Source organism: Monodelphis domestica, chromosome 2, assembly GCF_027887165.1.
Source record: "Monodelphis domestica isolate mMonDom1 chromosome 2, mMonDom1.pri, whole genome shotgun sequence".
In the NCBI taxonomy this organism is placed as follows: Eukaryota; Metazoa; Chordata; class Mammalia; order Didelphimorphia; family Didelphidae; genus Monodelphis; species Monodelphis domestica.
Window position 1 is genome coordinate 180,050,471 of NC_077228.1, and position 19,783 is coordinate 180,070,253.

A 19,783-nucleotide genomic window follows, 5' to 3' on the forward strand; every position below is an offset into this window, starting at 1 on the left:
TTGGGTTTTAAAACGTTAGACATATATAGACTTTCACTCTTTCATTGCCATTTGTAGCAGACAAATCAATCCTAAAATAAAGGCAGCAGTCTGCAATTTTAAATATGGGTTCTAATTCTGACTTTGAAAATAACTTACTGGGGGCAGCTGGGTGGCTCAGTGAATTGAGAGTCGGGCCCAGGACCTCCCCTCTCTGGGTTCAAATCTGATCTCAGACACTTCCCAGCTGTGTGACCCTGGGCAAGTCACTTAACCCCCAATGCCTAGCCCTTACCACTCTTCTGCCTTAGAACCAATACCCAGTATTGATTCTAAGATGGAAAGCAAGGGTTTTTTAAAAGAAAAAAAAAAAAGAAAATAACTTACTGTATGACCTTGAGCAAATCACTGTACACTTCTGAACCTATTTCCTTATCTGGACAAGATATGTCAATGTTTTTAAGGACTAGGCATCTTTTTAGTGTAGGTACCCCCATCTCATCTCATATTGAAAATGTGGTGGCCACTCAAAGGCCAGGTCCCACTACTGGGCAGCATAGAAGCTTTAACCCTAGGCCAGTTCACCTCTTTTCAAGCAGGCTTGGGGGTGGGGGTGGGGCCTAGTCTCAGGAATTCACCATAATCCGTCTGGACATTGGGAACAACCATTGATCTTCAGCACACAGCAACTCCAATAATCCAGTAGTTTCTGCCTCTATCTATATATATCTATAAAATTTCTAGTTTTCTCATGTAGAAATAAGTATACTTTGTGGTAGTTTTAATCGACTAATCCAATATATTCATCACTGTAGATAGATGGGGTCTACCTAAGAATTTTGTCGTGGCTCCAAATCTGGTATTAGCAGATTTAAGAACTGTCAATAAAATTCCCATTCCTAAAAAACATCCTGAAAAACAAGTTAGTCTCACAAAAGTAGCCAGCAAATAGATGGAAGTAAAACGCAGCATGATCACTAAGGAACATGTGGATAGGAGGAAGCCCAAGGGCATAATTTAGACTTTAGAAAAATGTTATGGTTGTATAAACGTGCAGAAAGGCATGCCTATTTCAAGCACGAGAAAATTAAGGCACTTAGGGAGAAAAAATACACTTTTAATACTGGAAGGCCCAGGAACATCGATTGACCCCAAAACATTTTACTCTGAAATAAAAAATTTCATTCTACTATCAGTTCTTTTTTGTCTTATGGATTAAAAAAAATGTACCACATGATGGTATATAGCTCAATCCTATGGAGCATTCTTAAATTCTGGTCCTTTCACTGTTAAGAACTGAACTTAGAGAACAAGAATGGGATTTAGAAGTCATTTCATGCAATTTCCTAAAAGACATCACTAAATAGCTCAAGTAAACAAAACTTGATAGAAAGGGAAAATAAAAAAGAAAATATTACCCTAGCCTTGTCCAAGCCATAAACTCATTGATTTAGTGCTGAAAGGGGTCTTTAGAAGTGATCTAGTCCAATTCTCTCTTTTTACAGAGAAGAAAACAAAGGTCCAATGAGATTCAATGAGTTGCTCACAGCTAGTAAGTCAGAGAATCAAGACTTAAAGGCAGGGTTTTCACTACCAAGTCCAGTACTCTTTCCATTATGAGGCCAGTCCTGGAATACTCGGCACAATTCTGGTTGCCACAGCCTAAGAAAGACATAAAAACACTGGAGCTGACCTAAAGGAAAATTACAATGACTGATGGTTGTAAGGATAAAGATTTATAAAATTAGAATTATATATAATGTGCAACATTATATATGAACCATCATACAGAAAGCATATTATATATAAAATAAATATAATTACAATTCCTCATTCTATAAATCTTGAGGGAAGATAGAAACCGTCTAATCTTATCTATTTTGTTAACATGAGTACTTCCTTCCACAAATGCAGGTTATACTTTCTTCACCTTGTTAATAAATGGTATTCATGAATTATCCATTAATAAATTAATATCACCAACTTTCTGGTGATGAAATCTCTGAATTTAGCTTAGGCTAGTCCTCATCTGGCATTGGATGTGTACTCAAAAACCTTTCCACCTTAGAACCTCCATGATAAGGGCAGGTTTTTAAACCCCAGGATCACCTTGGTGCTACAATAAGGCACTGGAATAAGATACTCTTACTATAAGAGAATAAACTAAAAATCTATAAAATGTTTTTAAAAGAATCATAGCCAGTACTTTATGTATTACATAGTAGGCAAATAATTTTATTTGAAAAAGTATGATTAGGAAACATCTATAGGCTTCTTCACCAAATCTTAGAATATCAATACTAAAGGATGACTGGAAATAGTAAATCTTGGGTAAAGAGTATTACTTTATACATAGAACAGGTAGGTGGCAAAGTAGAGAACAGGACTTGGAATCAGTTAGATTCATCTTAAATTCAAATCCAGTCTCAGATACTTATCAGCTATGTGACCCTAGGCAAGTCATTTAACTGTTTGCCTCAGTTTCCTCATCTGTAAAATGAACTGGAAAAGGAAATGGTAAACCACTCTAGTATCTTTACCAAGAAAACCCTAAAAGAAGTCCCAAAGAATTGGAAACAATTGAACAGCAATTTTATAAGTGATAAATTGAAAAGGTGGTATAGGTTGACAATAAAATGGGGGTTCAAAAAAAGAAAGTCAAGTTCATGGTTTATTCTTTTCCTTAAGGTAAAGTAAGAAGTGGCAGGAGTAGGAATAATAGTGGGGTAGAGGGGGTAGCTGGGTGGCTCAGGGGATTGAGGTCCTGGATTCAAATTTGGCCTCAAACACTTCCTAGCTGTGTGACCCTGGGCAATACACATTACTGATTCTAAGACAGAAGGTAAGGGTTAAAAAAAAAATAGTGGGGTAGAAAGAATACTGGCTTTGAATAGAGAAGACCTGGGTTTGAATTCTTGCTTTCACTTACTACCATTTTTAAGCCTGAGTTTTCTCATCTGTAAAAATAGAAATTTGGACTAAATAGCCATTAAGGTTCCCTCCAGATATAAATGTATGATCCACATCTCTACCCTTTTTTGAGGTTATTATAAAAAGATGACGGTACACATCTCTTGCTGTCACTTGGACACAGAACACTTAGTTAAAGGAATCATGGTCAATTCTTAAGTTTATATGCTATTATAGTAAAAATTTCTAAGCACCTCTTATTTTTTTTTCCCTCCCCTAAATTCATTTTACTGAGTTTTTGTCTTAGGTCTTTTTTTTAGTTTCTATACTTGAATCTCAAGAAACACCTACTTATAAAGTACAGAATAAATTGTTTCAGCTTTCAAAAATATAATTTACATCAAACTTTTAAGGAACACATCCATTTATAGCTTTCATTTATTATTCTCTCCTAAGGTAGAAGAATGAGAATGTCCTTTGGGGCTGATGTGCTGCAGCAACAGAATGTATCTTTTAATGACCAGGCATTTATTTAGCACCATCTATGTGCCAGGCATTGTGCTAACATTAGAAAAACAAAAAAGGTAAAAATATTTCTTGCTCTCAAGGACCTCACATTCTAATGGGGAAAACCACACAAAATAGGTACATGCAAGATGTAAAGAGTAGACAGAAGAAAATGTTAGAGATGCTGGAAGCTAGGATGACAGACATCTATATAGAAAATGGGATTTGAGCTGAGTCTTCAAAATCAAGGAGAAACCAAGAGGCAGAGGTAAGAAAGGAGTGCATTCCAGCGATGGGGGGAGCAAGTGAAAATGCAAGGAAGACAGAAGAACAGACTGACATACAAACAGGCCATGTAGTTGAATCATGTGTGTTTAGGAAGAAGTAAAGTATAAAAAGGCTTAGATACAATGGGGCTAAGGTAAATTTCATTTAAAAAGCATTAATTTTTCTTTCTTTTCATTTTTTGCTATAATGTCCGTCACATAAGAGGAAACTGCAAAAAAAAAAAGTAATTTTAAAGGCTCATTGCACCAAAAAAAAAAACTTTTGATAAAACCTGACAAGATAAAAAAAAATTAATATGCTACCTGTTTAAAATGTATACTAAAGGGGGCAGCTGGGTGGCTCAGTGGATTGAGTCAGGCCTAGAGATGGGAGGTCCTGGATTCAAATCTGGCCTCAGACACTTCCTAGCGGGTTGACCCTGGGCAAGTCATTTAACCCCCATTGCCTAGCCCTTACCACTCTTCTGCCTTGGTGCCAATTCCAAGATGGAAGGTTAGGGTTTTTTTTAAAAATGTATACTAAAAGCCACTAGCAGTATAACCTGTGATTTTTAAAAAAAAACTCCCAACTAAGGGATTTCCATTATTATCAGAGGGAAATCTGGAAAAGTTATTTACTAACTTTAAATAGGATTAAATTCCATCAAATAAAAAAATATACCAACAATGAAAAGTAAAGAACACCAAGAATATTATTTGCTCCCAAATAAGACACATATTCCCCAAATCCTTTAACTTTCACCTTATGTAGCTGCTGACATATTTCAAAAAAAGCAACTTGTAACTATCCTAGAGAAACTTATCTTCTAATGCTTAAGAAATGCAATATAGTACACAGAGACTAATACACTGTGGTATAATCGAACGTAATGGACTTCTCCATTAGTGGCGGTGTAATGGCCCGGAACAACTTGCAGGGATCCAGGAGAAAAAAACACCATTCATAAGCAAAGGATAAACTATGGGAGTAGAAACACCGAGAAAAAGCAACTGCCTGAATACAGAGGTTGAGGGGACATGACAGAGGAGAGACTCTAAATGAACACTCTAATGCAAATACTATCAACAAAGCAATGGGTTCAAATCAAGAAAACATCTAATGCCCAGTGGACTTACGCGTCGGCTATGGGGGGTGGGGGGGAGGAAAAGAAAATGATCTATGTCCTTAACGAATAATGCTTGGAAATGATCAAATAAAATATATTTAAAAAAAAAAAAGAAATGCAATATAGAGGCAGCTAGGTGGATCAGTGGATAGAGCCAGGCCTAGAGATGGAAGGTCCTTGGTTCAAATCAGGCCTCAGACACTTCCTACTTGTGTGACCTGGGCCAAGTCACTTAAACCCAATTGCCTAGCCCTTACTGGTCTTCTGCCTTAGAATAAATACTAAGACAGAGGTAAGGATTTAAAAAAAAAAAGAAATGCAGTATGATATTCAGTACAAACTCTTCCCTCTTTCCCAATAAATACACCAGCTGCCAAGGCTTTAGAAAACTAAAATTAAAGGCAATCAATTAATGTAGGTTTCTATAGAGAGGAAGGATATAAATAATGTCTCACCAGTTCAGTTCCCATTTACTTAATGAAGTCAGAGTATATAGGCAAAAAAAAAAATACACCTAAAAAACTTACTGTATTTGAAAAAGGTTGCCTAATTACATATTTTTCTCTTGTAGTTTAAAATGAAGCAATAATAACTACTCCCTATTTGAGAAAACCTGCTAAAAAAAAAAACAGAAAGCAGCCTGGCAAAAACTAGGGCTACATCAATACATATCTAACTAATCACAGTATATAGGTGAATAAATGGATTAAATGGACATTTTCAATTACAAAAATCTGAAAGCTTTCATGAAAATAGCTCTGAAGGTTCTATCTTATTATATGCATCAGGCTGGCAAAGATGACAAAAGACAAAATGATAATGTTAGGGGTAAGATCTGTGTGAAGGCATGAGAACACTATTTTGATAGAGCTATGAATTTAGTGCCAATTTCTGGCAAATTATTTTTTAATATATGGAAGAAATTCGCTAAACCTCTCTATCAATCACTCATCCTCACTGGTGACCCACAATTTCTTCCTAAGTGTGAGAATAACCCAATTAAATATACTTACGAAATACTTAACAAAATAAATAAAATATCGATAATGTTAATGTGGTTTTCCAAGTCAATATGTAGCCCACTGGAATACTTTTATACAGTCAGGTGGCCCCATTTCTATTTGAGTTGGACCCACTGCACTAAACTATGTATCACTTGGCACAACTAATACCACTAGGAAGTATATATATATTATATATATATTTATATATACACCAGTGAGGTGAGTGACAAAAGGAAAAATTTCCATATGTCAGGGATGTATAGTAGCAGTTTTACTAATATCGAAGAAGTAGAAGGAAATTGTCCATTAAGTCCAATTAGACTGAAATGGCTAGAAAATGCAATATTTGTTTAGTCATTTTCAGTCACATCCTACTCTTCAGGACCCCACTTGGGATTTTCTTGGCAAAGTTACTGGAATAGTTTGCCATTTTCTTCTCTAGCTCATTTTAGAGATGAGGAAACTGAGGCAAACAGGATCAAATGACTTGTCCAGAGTCATATAGCTTGTAAGGCCAGATCTGAATTTAGGACGATGAGTGTTCCTGACTTCAGGCCCAGCACTCCACTCTTCCACCTAGCTACCCCAAGGAAATGTTAGTACACCATGACAAATGACAAAAAAGAAAATCTCACAAAATTGTAAAAATATGTATGAACTGATACAGAGCATACAGAAGAGAACAATTTACCCAACACCAATAATGTAACAAAAAATATTAAGACATCAGAACTCTGCAATCAATGCAGTGCCCAATTGCGACTTCAAAGAACTTCAAGGCAAGTTTGCTTCCTGCCTAGGCAAAAAGGTGGTGGAAAATAGGTGTAGAATAAGACATACATTTTCAAATATAATTATCATGTTCATTAACTTTTCTGGCTGTACTTGTTATACACAGGAAGGTTCTATTTTGAGGGTAAAGGGAAGACTGGGAAATGACAGTGAAATTTTTAAAAAAAGGGTAAAAGCATCTATAAAACATAAAAATACATTTAATTTGGCAGGTTTCTAGGGATGCTTATTTATGCTGAAAAAGTTATCAAATAAGTCTGACTCATCAGCATTACTATCTTTATTCAGGTCTACCATCAAAGATTAAGAAGATCCTGTCAGAGTCATTTCATGGCACAAATGTCTAAAAATACAGATGTATGTTAATATTTTAGACTAATATGATTTCAATAAATTTCAATGCTTGTTTTAAAAACTGGTCCATCTTTGGCCCAATAATATAATGGTCTAAAAAAACAAACAGAAAAAAGCCTTAATAGATACAATAATATTTGATAAATGAGTTTTTTAATTTAAGAAGCCAAATCATCTTTCACTCTTATCAAATTAATCTTATCAAATATTACTCTATTTTGATGAAATTTTCAATAACTACCTCTCAATGAAAATCCCAATCCAAACATCTATCTTATCCAACACCAAGACTATCTTTCATCTTTCAACATTTTGGGGATGCAAGTTCAAGTACAGAAGATAATGTTTTAATATAGAACACTGAAACACAAAGGAAATAAGAGGGATCAACAGTAATAACTGTATCTTTCTTGTTCCTTTTGAGAACATCCAATTTTTATTAGGAAGGTGAAATGTATTCCCAATAAATAGTAACAATATTCCCAAATAACGGAACAATTAGTGTCCAGATGTTAACCCCTGTAATTAAAAGCCATATTGAGCTGGAAAAGCAGTTCAAGCATAGGACTGATCTGTCTGGAAAACACTATTGTGTAACTGCTTTAAGAACACCACGGAGGACCTTGTAGCTCATCAACTGCACATTTTCCTTGGGAGGAAAACAAGGTCCACGCTCAGTCACATAAGCATAAGGGAACCGTAGTACCCAGAGTCCATCTGGTGGGAGAGTGATTTCCTGCTTCTCAGGATAGAATACTGGACAAGGTGGTGGGCCTGGTTGAACCTGGGGAAATGTAAAGAAAAAAAAAATGTTTTATATCTCTCTCAAAAAAAAAAGGGCATTTAACAATCAGTAATAACACCCTAAAGAGTTAATCATTGGGCTTGAATAACATGACTATGCAGATATGTTTGCATCTCTTAAAATTATACCATATCTAACCTTTTATAATAATAATAAGTTTATAATAAGTCTTTCTGGCCTATTTGGTCTACAATAAATTTCGAGTAGCAATAAGTATATAGTCTTTGACTAGAGATTTAAAATGAAAATCCCAATTCCTGAATTAATTGCCATATTTTAATAGCATTGGTTGGGAAAACCAATACACTTTACTTCTTTTCAGAAATCAATGCTGTCTCAAAAAATTAGTTTTGCCCCACATTGTAGAATACACATTCAGTAACTCATTGCTCAGTGAATTTCTTTCAACATATGTTTTAATAACAAAATATTTGCTTGTGTGAACAAAACACACATCAGTGTCCTTTTTTTCCCCCTCCCTTACCTGAGGCGTTAGTATTATCTGTAAAGGCGCATCAGGAACCACAATAAAAAGCCTCATAAGTTGAGCATAATGCGGTTTTAGTCCTCGACCCTGAGATGATGACAGAATATATAAGGGCATATCACTATTGAGGGCTTTGATTGCGGATTCCTTTGGCCCACTTCCCATTACTTTCATCACTTTGTCAGGGCCAGAGCACATGAACCTCCGACCACGAGAGTCTTCATACTCAAATCCCACAAAAGCTCGGGCTATGTCATCTCGCCTCCTTCCTCTTCCCATGACAACTGAACTTCTCTTTCCAGGAACAGCCTTATTTGGAGCTGGCCAAGAGTTTGTGTCCAAGTCTCCCTCATCCTCAGATCTGGTCCTGATGACAATGTCCCAGGGCATAAGATAATTTGTTCCTGGAATGAAACCTTGTTGGTCTAAGCCAGTATGAAAGTTATAAGACTTAGCAGGGCCTAGTTTGACCAAAGACCAGCTGGAAAATTTGGGTAAAAGACCTTTAGGGCAATTTGAATGTAGCATGCCTGGGAGATATTCAACAGTGGATGCCTGGCGATCAACCAAGTTTGGACGTTTCTCAGTTTTTACTTCCCCTTGTCCATGAGCTTCAGGGTTGTCTCCTCCTGCTTGTGGATCCGCTGGATAGGTGCCTAAGCTGTCAGTGGACTGACCAAGACTCAATGCTAAACTCAGGCTTGTGCTATCTCCTTGGGTTTGAGGCTCTTTTTCTTTAAGTTTCTCAGCATCTGTATCTGGAGGGGCAGGTGATGATTCATTTTTGGCAGGAGCAGGATCAGGGGTACTTGGCTCAAATATTGGGAAATTGATATGATCCAGTTTTCCACAGCATTTCTCTTCTAGAAGCTATGAAAAATTCAATATAATTAATCTTTATTTCAGGGAACCTACTCTCCACGCCTAAAAACAGTATCAAAATACATCACTTAAGCCAAATAACCAACCACCTTTATTTCATATTCATGTAAACCCATGTCAAATCATAATCAGCGCTTTTTACTGTAACCATACATAACTCTACCAATCATAGTTATATTTCCCAGAGTAGGAATTTTTTATGGAGGAAGTAACTGAAAACCTGGTATTAAACTTCACATTCAAAGTGATCTGTGATCTAATCAATTCCCTCCAAACATGCAGACTGAAACACATCCATGCCTGACCATCTTGTGTGACTCTTGTCCTCTCATGATACATTTTTAAAAATTAAAATTATATTACTAGCTTTTGTTTTAACATCATCTGAATTTTCCCCCATATTCTTCTGCATCTTAGAGCCATCTCTTTTAACATGGCATTTGCAAGGTGGGGGGAGGGAAGGAGGAGAAAAAAACTCAGCAAAACCAATTATTATTTAGAAAAAAATCCAGCATTATATGCAATGTTCCATACCCTGGGAACCCTGACCTCTGCAAAGAAGTAACCCAAGATAATTTACATTCTGACATGTTATTTTAAATCTAAATTGCTAAAAGGCTATATTATAATTCAATGTTAATTTTTTAATAAAGCAATTAATCAACTATTCTTCAGTTATCTTAGAAAACAAAGAATAATGAACATTAAGTAACTACCTGATAAAAGTCATAATTTGCAGCTTTGATATCGAAGGGGTCATCTCGAGGCGCTTGCTTTCTTCCACAGTTACAGGCACCAGTGGATCGAGCTCTGCTGTTGTGGTACAAGACAGGAGGATTTCTATCAGCTTCCGGCTTTTCTCCTGTGAAGGACCAATGAGCATGATTTACTTCACAAATACTAAGAGAAAAAGTCAACCTTAACTTACATTCTACTTTTCCAACCCCATAATTTCTCTGAAAAATTCTCCAAGAGAGTGAGAAGTCTAAAGTATAGAGAAGAAACTGAAAAAATGGTAACAAAAAAAAAAATTTTTTTAAACTTTATAAAGACCTATGGATTCTTGTAAGTCTTCCCTCCTGCTTCCCAAAGTCATAATGACCAAACATATAGCATAAAGCCTTGTTAGAAGTCTGTACTTAATAAATATCTTTTAGTGATTACACCTGGCTGTAATCAAATCAGGCTAAAGTTAAATAAGCCCTTTTCAATAACTACCCGGTTAATAGGAAGTTTAAAAAATTTAATTACATTTCCTGGTTATTATTTGCTATTCCACTGGTATTCATTTAGGTATCCAACAGTGCATAAGATTAGTTTCTCATGTTTTAATTTTTGGTGAAAATTATTAATGGACATGCTAGGCTTTGTTTAAAAAAAAAAACCAAAACCTGCCTCTTTCTAAATATGCAAGATTCTCTCTGAAGGAAAACAAAAACTCTGATGAAACAAAATGACTCCAGTGCAGTTACGAAAAATTCAGCTACCTGATTTAGGTAGTGAGTGAAATTTATGCACACAATGCTGATCTGTTAAGCTCCTCTCCTCACAAAGTTGGTGACCATTGCTCCAAAATTTGTAGCAGTCCTCATGCAACTGCATGGCATACTTGTGAAAGGCAGGGCCCCGGGCATGTTGGCTATATACCCGAAGAGCCTGAGCAAGCTGATTCTTATGGACAGTCATTGTGTAATTATGGGGCAAATTGGACTGGTAGGCACTGTGAGCCATGGGCAATGCTTTCTGACAACGGTTTTCTGAAAACTTTGTGTCAATATCCAAAAACCCCTCCAGAACTTTGATACTGCTTAAAATCTTGTTGGTTATTTCTCCTGTGGGAGAAGCAGGATCTTCTTCTTTCCCATCAATGGCTACTTCATATAATTTTGAAGCAGCTGCAATCCACTTCTGATAGGTAGGAAGTTCAAAGTGGGAAGGCTGTGGGTTCCTGCCCACACTGTCATCAAAACCTTTCTTGCTTAGTACCAGCTCAACATGCTGCCACAGAAACTCTCGAAGGGTGAAATCCACAAGCTGGCCTGAAGAAGAGCTGGAGCTGCTGCTGTTCTCTATATGGAAGGAAAGCTGTTGCCGGCTGTGCTGCCTCATCACCTGGTATCGCCTAGGTCCAGCAAGGGGTGCGGGGACCAAGAGGGACTCCGAGTCTTTCACAGTGCAGTGGCTTCGGAGCTGGTCCAGCAACATACCTACTGGATCTTCCTCCTGCCCTCCAGGGACAATGTATACAAAAGCCTGGTTGGCAGGAACAGTGAAGAGACAGTTGATACTCTGATTGGTCAGGACACGACTCTTCCGGAAGATGCGATATATCTGGTCTTCTAAGGCATGCTGGAGCCTCCTTTTTGGAGAGTGCTTCTTGGGCTTATCTGGATGAGCTGGGTCTTGGTTCCGGGGAGGGTCCACCTTGAGTGCCCCATTAAGTTGAAAGAGAAAAAGGAGTCTGGGTGGGCAAGGCCGACAGTTTAGCTTCCAGTCTTTGCCCACTGGGCAGTCCTTGATGGCAGTCTTGAGAAGGGGCAGCACCTTCTGCCTCAGCCCATCTAGAGCTCGGAAGACCCGGTCGTAAGTGATATCAAAGGAGCAGGTGGGGTGGACCAAGAGCAGGATGTGACAGACAGAGAAGAGGTAGAGGAGGCTGAGGCACTGCAACTTCTCTTGGTGCTTCCAGAACTCGTGGGCTTCGGCGTGAGGCAGAGAGGAGAGGCCCCCACCGACCTCTCCGCTCTGCAGGGCCCGGCAGGCTCGAAGCAACTGCGAGTTGTCACAGATGGACGTGAGCAGCAGGTAAAGGACTTTGCTTTCCTGGTTGTAGTAGGCCTGGAGGAGGCTGTAATCCTGGGAGGTTGGGTCTTCCTTGGTCGTTTCTGGGGCTGCCGCGCTCGCCCGCGCCGACTCCCCGCCGCCGGCCCCGGCGTCCCCGGCTCCGCCGGCCTCCCCGACGGCTCCGGCCTCGGCGCCCGACCCTGGCCCTGGTTCCGCCGGGTCCTGGCAGCGAAACAAGGGGAAGACCTGGCGATCGCACACGGTGTTCACCAGCGAGAACTTCTCAGAGCTGAGTCGCAAGGCAGTCTTGCCGAAGATTCCCACCACGCAGATCTCATCCTCCCGCCACGGCGGCTCCGCCCCACCCGTCCCTCCGCCGCCGCTGCCGCCGCCGCTGCCGCCGCCGCCGCTGCCGCCGCTGCTGCTGCCGCCACCACCGCCGCCGCCGCCGCCGCCGCCGCCGCCGCCGCCGCCCTCCGCCGGCGACCCTGCGGGGCTCGCAGCGCCGGCCCCTGCCGCCGCCGCCCCAAGCAGCAGCTCCCGCAGGCTGACCGGGCCCGCCATGATGCCGCGCCGCTCACCCGCTCCTTCCGGTCCCGGTCCGTCTTGGACACTCTTCCGACACGCAGAGCGTTGTCAACCCAACTTCCGGTCCCTCTTTAATAGACCTCCCCTAGGGTTGCCCCTTTCCCACTTTTTTTTTTTTTAATAATAGCCTGTCTTTGCTGAGGATTTCATCCTCTTTTCATTCTTCCTTCTGCTCGAGGCTTAATCTCACTTGAGGAACCCTGTTTTCCCCCTGAAGTGCTGGGAATGTGTCTGTGACCATTCATTCCCAGGGAGTTTGTCTTAATCTCTATCCTAAGCCAAGGATAATCAACCTTTGGAAAAGATGATGATAATGGAATGTTTTTAGGTTTACCAAGAACTACGAATATTATAATAATAGCTAACATTTAAATGATGCTTATAAATGCCAGGCACCGTTAAGCGCTTTACAAATGTCATCCCATTTTATTCCCCCAACACCATGGGAGGTGAGTGCTATTATTATATCCTTTTTAGAGATAAGGAAACTGAGGCAAACCGACATTAACTGACTTACCCAGGGTCACACAGCTAGTAAATGTCTGAGGTTAGATTTGAAGGCAGGTCTTCCTGATACCAGGCCCAAACCTCTCTATACATAGCAACTCGGTGAGGTAGGTTATACCCATTTGGTAGATGAGGAAACTTAGGCTCAAAGCGGCAGTGACTTTATCCCCAGGCACACAGGTAGCCTCAATAAAGTCAATAAACATATTAAGCACCTACTATGTGCCTACTGTGTCAAGCACTAGATAGTTTCCTAGGTATGGCACTGAATAAGTAAATTAGTTTAGGTAGGATTGTCCTTTTTATTATATTAGCTCATCCTACCCATGAGCAATTAATGTTTTTCGTTTAGATCGTTTTATTTGTGTGAAAAGTGTTTTATAGCTGTGTTCATGCAATTCCTGTGTTTATCTTAGCAGATAAATTCCCAAATATTTTATATTGTCTAGAGTGATTTTAAATGGAGTTTCTCTTTCTAACTCCTGTTACTGAGTTTTGTTGGAAATATGTAGAAATGCTGAAGATTTATTTTGTATCCTGAAACTTTGTTAAAGTTATTTTTCCACTAGCTTTTTAGTTTATTTTCCGGGATTCTCTAGTTATACCATCATGTCATCTGCAAAGAGTGATAGTTTAGTTTCCTCATTGCCTACTTTAATCCCTTCAATTTCTTTATCTCATTGCTACAGCTAGTATTTCTAGTACAATATTAAAATAATGGTGATAATGGGCATCCTTGTTTCACTCCTGATCTTATTGGGAAGGCTCCTAACTGCAATGAGGATGCATTGCAGATGATACTTGCTGGTAGTTTAAAATAAATAATGTTTATTATTTTGAGGAAAGACTCTTTTCTATTCCTATACTTTCTAGTGTTTTCAATAGGAATGGGTGAGACTTTTTCTGCATCTATTGAGATAATCATGTGATTTCTGTTAGTTTGGTTATTGGTATGGTCAATTATGCAGATGGATTTCCTAATGTTTGCATTCTTGCATTCCTGATATATAAATCCCATTTGGTCATAGTGAATAATCCTTGTGATAATTTGCTAGTCTTTTTTTTTTTAAGGATATATCTTTTATTCAAATATATTAGAAATATTTACATTCAATACATGTCAATTCCTGGAGGCAATCATTTTAGTGTATCACTCACCAAAGTAAATATTGATGACTCTTGAGGACTTTTTTGTATGTGTGTTTTGCCCTCAAGATTTTTACATCTATGTTCATTAAGGAGATGATCGGTCTGTAGTTTTCTTTCTCTGTTTTTGGTCTTCCTGGCTTGGGAATCAATACCATATTTGTGTCATAAAAATAATTTGGTAAGACTCCATTCTCTTTGGTAAGAAATCATGATTTCTATGATTTGTACTTTGACCCACCAGTTTTGAAAAATTAGATTATTTAATTTCCAATTAATTTTAAATTTGCCTCTCCATGAACCCTTATTAATTAAAATTTTTATCACATTATGATCTGAAAAAATTGCATTTATTATTTCTGCTTTTCTGCATTTGTTTGCAATGTTTTTATGCCCTAGTACATGGTCAATCTTTGTATATGTACAATGTGCTATCAAAAAGAAGGTATATTCCTTTTTATCCCTATTCAATTTTCTCCAGATATCTATTAACTCTAATTTTTCTAACATTTCATTCATTTCCCTTACTTCTTTCTTATTTAGTTTTTGGTTTGATTTATCTAGTTCTGATAAGGGAAGCTTGAGGTCTCCCACTAGTATGATTTTACTGTCTATTTCCTCCTTAATTTTCTTTAGTTTTTCCTTTTAAAATCTGGATGCTATACCATTTGGTGCATGTTTAATATTGATATTACTTCATTGTTTATAGTATCTTTTAGCAAGATATAATTTCCTTCCTTATCTCTTTTAATCATATCAATTTTTACTTTAGCTTTACCTGATATCATGATTGCTATTCCTGTTTGGTTTTTTTTTTAACTTTATATGATGCATAATTAATTATGCTCCATTATTTTACTGTTAAGCTGTGTGTGTCACTCTGCCTCAAATGTGTTTCTTGGAAACAGCATGTATTAGGATTCTGGTTTTCAATCCACTCTACTATCTGCTTCTGTTTTATGGGTGAGTACATTCCATTTACATTCACAGTTATGATTATTAACTGTGTATTGCCCTACATCTTATTTTCCCCTTTTGGTCCTGCCCTATCCCCTTTCACTCCATTCCTCCCCACCAGTGTTTTGTTTTTTATCACACACTTCCACTTCCCCCTCCCACCATTTACCTCCCCCTTCCCTTTTCTTATTTCTCCTTCTACTTTTCTGTAGGGTAATATAGAATTTTATACCCCAATCAGTATATTAGTTTTTCCCTCTCTGAGCCAGTTACAATAAGAGTAAAGTTTAAACATTGCCAGTCACCATCCTCATCCACCCCTCCCCCTAATAATGTTACATAATTCACTCCATTCTATCTCTCCCTTCCCTTTTCTCTCAGTGCAATTCTCTTTTATACCCCTTGATTTTTTTTACATATCATAGTAAGATTACTTCCCCACCCTCTTTCTAAGTATATTCCTTCTATCTGCACTACTAACTAAGAATATTTGAGAATTACAGATATCCTCTTTCCATATAGAAAGACAAACATTTTAACCTTTCTCTGCCTACCTTTTAGGTTTTTCTCTTCTTGAAAGTTGTTTCACTCTGTCTCCTTGTTGGTTCTTTCACTACTGAATTTGTTTTGAGGTGTTATTTTAAGATTGATTGGAGAGGATCCTCATGGTGACTGAGCTTCCCTGCTTTACTCAGCCATCTTGTCACTGCCTATGATTGTCTGTGCCAAGCACTAGAAATACAAAGAATGCTAAAAGATAGCCCCTGCTTTCAAGGAGTTCACAATTTTATGGATTAAAGGATTTGAAAATGAAGTCTGAGGCAGACTTCAAAGTCTTGTCTTTTAGAGTTCAAATCTAGTACTCTGGTAACTGAACTACCTAGCTAGCTCTCAGCTAATGCCCTGGTGAAAGTGGTCTGAGATCAGATCCTACCCATAGGCTAGAAATATTAAGGAATATTTTCCTCCCCTATTCTTTGTTTTCACATGTTAGCTTCCTCAGCTGACTTGAAAACTCAGATCAAAGGGGGTGCTATGTGGTTCAGTGAGTAGAGCACCAGGCCTAGAGATGGAAGGTCCTGGGTTCAAATTTGCCCTCAAATACTACCAAGCTTGTGACCCTGGACAAATCATTTAAACCTCATTGCTTAGCCCTTGCTGCTTTTCCGTCTTGGAACCAGTACACAGTATTTTTTCTAAGACGAAAAGTAAAGATTTTAAAAGGAAAAAAAATGACCTAGTGAGTAACCTCAAGTTCAAGAGTTCTTGAGTTTGAGAAGTGAGACACCAACTCTTCTAGAAAGAACAAAGCTTGCTCCTCGGAGAAAGGATAGAATAGAGTTCAGAGGGTTTCTACAAAAGTATTCTCTTTGGAAAGCATTGCCAGTGAACTACTTTAACCCAAATGGTCTAATAAAAAGGAGTTTTCTTATTCAGCAAACGGCAAAGGACAGTTACCTTTCAAGGGGAGTCTAAGCCACAGAGTGAGATTTAGTGAAAGATTCTGTAGAGAAAAGGGATTAACTCAGATGACTTAGAATTGTTCTGAAAGGAATCCCAAAATCAGTTCTCTTGAGTTTAGGATTGGTGATGAACTATTTTAATGCTTTATTTTTCTGCATTTGTTCACTTGCTCCAATGAATCCTCAGCATTTAACATCTTGTGTATTTTCTGTGAGATAAAATAAAGGCTGCCCCTTATCCAGTAACCATATTGTGCATTGAATACTTATGCAAGTTTTGGGGACTTTGCCATCCACTCTTATTTGTTTGTTTGTTTTTAAACCCTTTCCTTCTGTCTTGGAGTAGATACTAAGTATCAGCTCTAATGCAGGAGAGAGGTAAGGGCTAGTCCAGGGATCCCCAGACTATGGCCTGCAGGCCACATGCAGCCCCATGAGGCCATTTATCTGGCTTCCACCATACTTCTGGAAGGGCACCTCTTTTATTGGTGGTCTGTGAGAGGAGCATTATAGGTGGCGGTGCCACAAAGTGTGGCATCTCTCACATACAGTACTACTTCCAGTGACATAATACTTTGTGTGGCGCCTTGTTCTGAAGAAGGAGGTGCGGCACAAACGATTATGTGGCTGCACAATGGAAAACATCAGCATGGTGAGTGGCGATCTGGGGGAGGGGATTCAGCACTATATTTAGTGCTGCCTGGTATATAGTGCTGGCTGTGATGGGCCTGTCACACCTTACACAGGCCCATCACTGCCACTACTGCAGCCTCCGCTATCCCAGACAGTGGTATACAGTGTCACAGGCCCAGCACCACTTCCAGTACTGTATACAGGCATTGGATAGCGGTGATCTGGCCTGTGACATCAGCGGTGGGCCTCTACTGTGAGAAGCCCACCATTGCCACTGGGTGTTTTATAAGACACTTCCTGTTTTGGGGGGTCAAATTAATATAAGACAGTGTCTTATTTTTGGGGAAACATGATGTTGTGTGTCTGGGGGAGTATGAGGGCCATTGTACTATGTGGGGGAAGTGAGGCATGTGTTTTTCGTATTACGGTCTATAACTAGAGAGCCATAAATACAGACTGCAAGAGGAATCACACTAGTATCATGCCTTCTTTTTTCCTGCCGTGGAATCTGATCTTACCCATGTAATCAGATTCCTGTGTGAGTTCACAGATCAGTGTGGTTCACACAGGGTAGCGTGAACTGGAAAGGTGGAGGAGCCGGCTCTGTAATTGGGCTGGTTCCCGCACTGTACCAGTGTGAGCCTGAGGTAAAAGTGGAATTCCACCAATATGGCCACTGGTAAGGCTGAAATGATGTGGACTGAGAAGGCTGCATTGATAGACATAGATCAGACTGCATTGATGGGCAGTGCAGTCTGTATTGCCTCTGTGTGGGCAAAATTATTGTTGGTATATTGTTTTTGTAGGGCTCTGTGTGTGTGTGTGTGTGTGTGTGTGTGTGTGTGTGTGTATAGGTATTTTACTAATAGCAATTTGGAATCCTTAGGAAACAATGACATCAAGAAAGAGAAAAATTGACTTGGAGTGTAGGACATTCAAAGAACAGTGGACTTATGATTACTTTTTCATGCAGTACAAGGAAAGAGCTGTGTGTTTTATATGCCAGAATATAGTGTCTGTGTTCAAAGAATACAATTTGTGTTGACACTATCAAACTCAACATAAAGATAAATATGATTGTTTCGTCAGAGATGTGAAAAAAGATAAAATATTAAAACTGAAAAATACATTGACAACTCAGCAAAATTCTTTTGTGAAGCAGAAGCAGCTAAATATTTCATCACTGTGAGCAAGTTTTTAAGTTGCCAAGCTAATAGCATGCACTGGCAGACCATTCATGGAGGGAGAATTTATTAAAGAATGCCTTTTTTCTGTTGCCAAAGAGATGTGTCCAGAAAAGGCAGACTTATTTAGTACAGTTAGCCTTTCAGGATCTACAATTACATGAAGGATTGAAGAAATGGAGACAATTTGCATCAGCATTTGCAAAGCTCCGCAAGAAAACTTTCCTATTTTTCCTTGGCACTTGATGAGAGCAATGATGTTTGTGATTCTGCACAACTTCTAATTTTTATTCATGGGACAAATGACAATTTTGAAGTCACAGAAGAGCTTGCTGCACTGCAAAACATCAAAGGAACAATTACAGGAGAGGATATCTATGAAGAGGTTTCCCAAACTGTGAAGGATTTGGAGCTGGACTTGGCTAAACTAGCCAGTATGACAATTGATGGTTCTCCTAGCATGGTGGGGTCTAAGAAAGGAGTAATTGCTCACATTAACCAAGAGATGGACAAACATAAGCATTCTCATCCAGTAGCCATACACTACCTCATCCATCAACAAGCACTGCTATGTAGTAAATCACTGAAGTGGGACTCTTTTATGAAAATTGTGGTATCTTGTGTTAACTTCATTAGAGCTAATGCACTAAACCACAGACAATTTCAGGAATTTCTGTCTGAGCTAAATGTTGCTGATGAAGATGTTCTGTACCACATAGTCCATTAGCTGAGTCAAGGGAGAGTTTTGAAGACATTTCTATGACTTACTTCCACATATTATAGCTCTTATGCTTTCAAAAAACAAAGAAGTACCAGAGCTCAATGATACAGAATGGAAACGACACCTCACCTTTCTGACAAATGTAACAGAGCTACTTAACAGTTTCAATGTGCAACTTCAAGGAAAATGGAAGCTCATCTGTGATATGCAATCACATGTGAAAGCATTTGAAGTAAAATTAGGCCTCCTTATCAGACAAGTGAAGGAGGAAAATTTTTGTCATCTCCCTTTAACTTAAAATCTATTAGCAGAAAAACCCTTGATTGCATTCCTAGTGTGGATTCATTGGAAAAGTTGCAAAAGGAGTTCCAATTCAGATTTAAAGAGCTTCATCTCCATAAACAGGACATACAGCTTTTCCATAACCCATTTTCTATTGACATTGAAAATGTGGATACAATTTACCAAATGGAACTGGCTGAACTGCAGAATTGTTACTCTCTGAAAGACACATTCAAGTCAAGCAGCTTGCCTAATTTCTATGCATCTCTCCTCTCTGAGACATATCCTAATCTCAGGAACCATGCATTCAAAATGGCAGCCATCTTTGGTAGCGCTTATGTCTCTGAACAGACTTTTTCCAGAATGAATCATCTGAAATCTCCAACCAGATCTAGACTAACTGAT

At 38.8% G+C, this 19,783-nt stretch overlaps 2 protein-coding genes across 3 annotated transcripts in view; both read right to left on the minus strand.

Moving 5' to 3' along the window:
- GDPD1 (glycerophosphodiester phosphodiesterase domain containing 1) overlaps positions 1–1,613 on the minus strand; it is a 64,060-nt gene extending 62,447 nt beyond the window's left edge. For both annotated transcript variants that reach the window (XM_056816494.1, XM_056816495.1), the window contains exon 1: positions 1,398–1,613. The gene's annotated coding sequence lies outside the window, so the exon portion shown is untranslated. The remainder of the gene's footprint in view (positions 1–1,397) is intronic.
- A 5,234-nt stretch (positions 1,614–6,847) lies between these two features.
- On the minus strand, positions 6,848–12,336 carry SMG8 (SMG8 nonsense mediated mRNA decay factor). The gene is made up of 4 exons (XM_007481869.2): positions 10,601–12,336; positions 9,830–9,975; positions 8,229–9,101; positions 6,848–7,723 (listed from the first exon to the last, which is right to left on the minus strand). Exons 1-4 carry the CDS (start codon positions 11,316–11,318, stop codon positions 7,526–7,528), a joined length of 1,935 nt encoding a protein of 644 aa, XP_007481931.2. The 5' UTR covers positions 11,319–12,336; the 3' UTR covers positions 6,848–7,525.
- Positions 12,337–19,783: the final 7,447 nt, after the last annotated feature.

Coding starts and splice junctions, on each gene's coding strand:
- SMG8 (XM_007481869.2), bottom strand. CDS start 11,318: ATGTTGCTGGACCAGCTCCGAAGCCACTGCACTGTGAAAGACTCGGAG. Junction 9,976..10,600: donor TCACTCACTACCTAAATCAG/GTAGCTGAATTT, acceptor GGTCCTTCACAG/GAGAAAAGCCGGAAGCTGAT. Junction 9,102..9,829: donor CAAATTATGACTTTTATCAG/GTAGTTACTTAA, acceptor AATTTTTCATAG/CTTCTAGAAGAGAAATGCTG.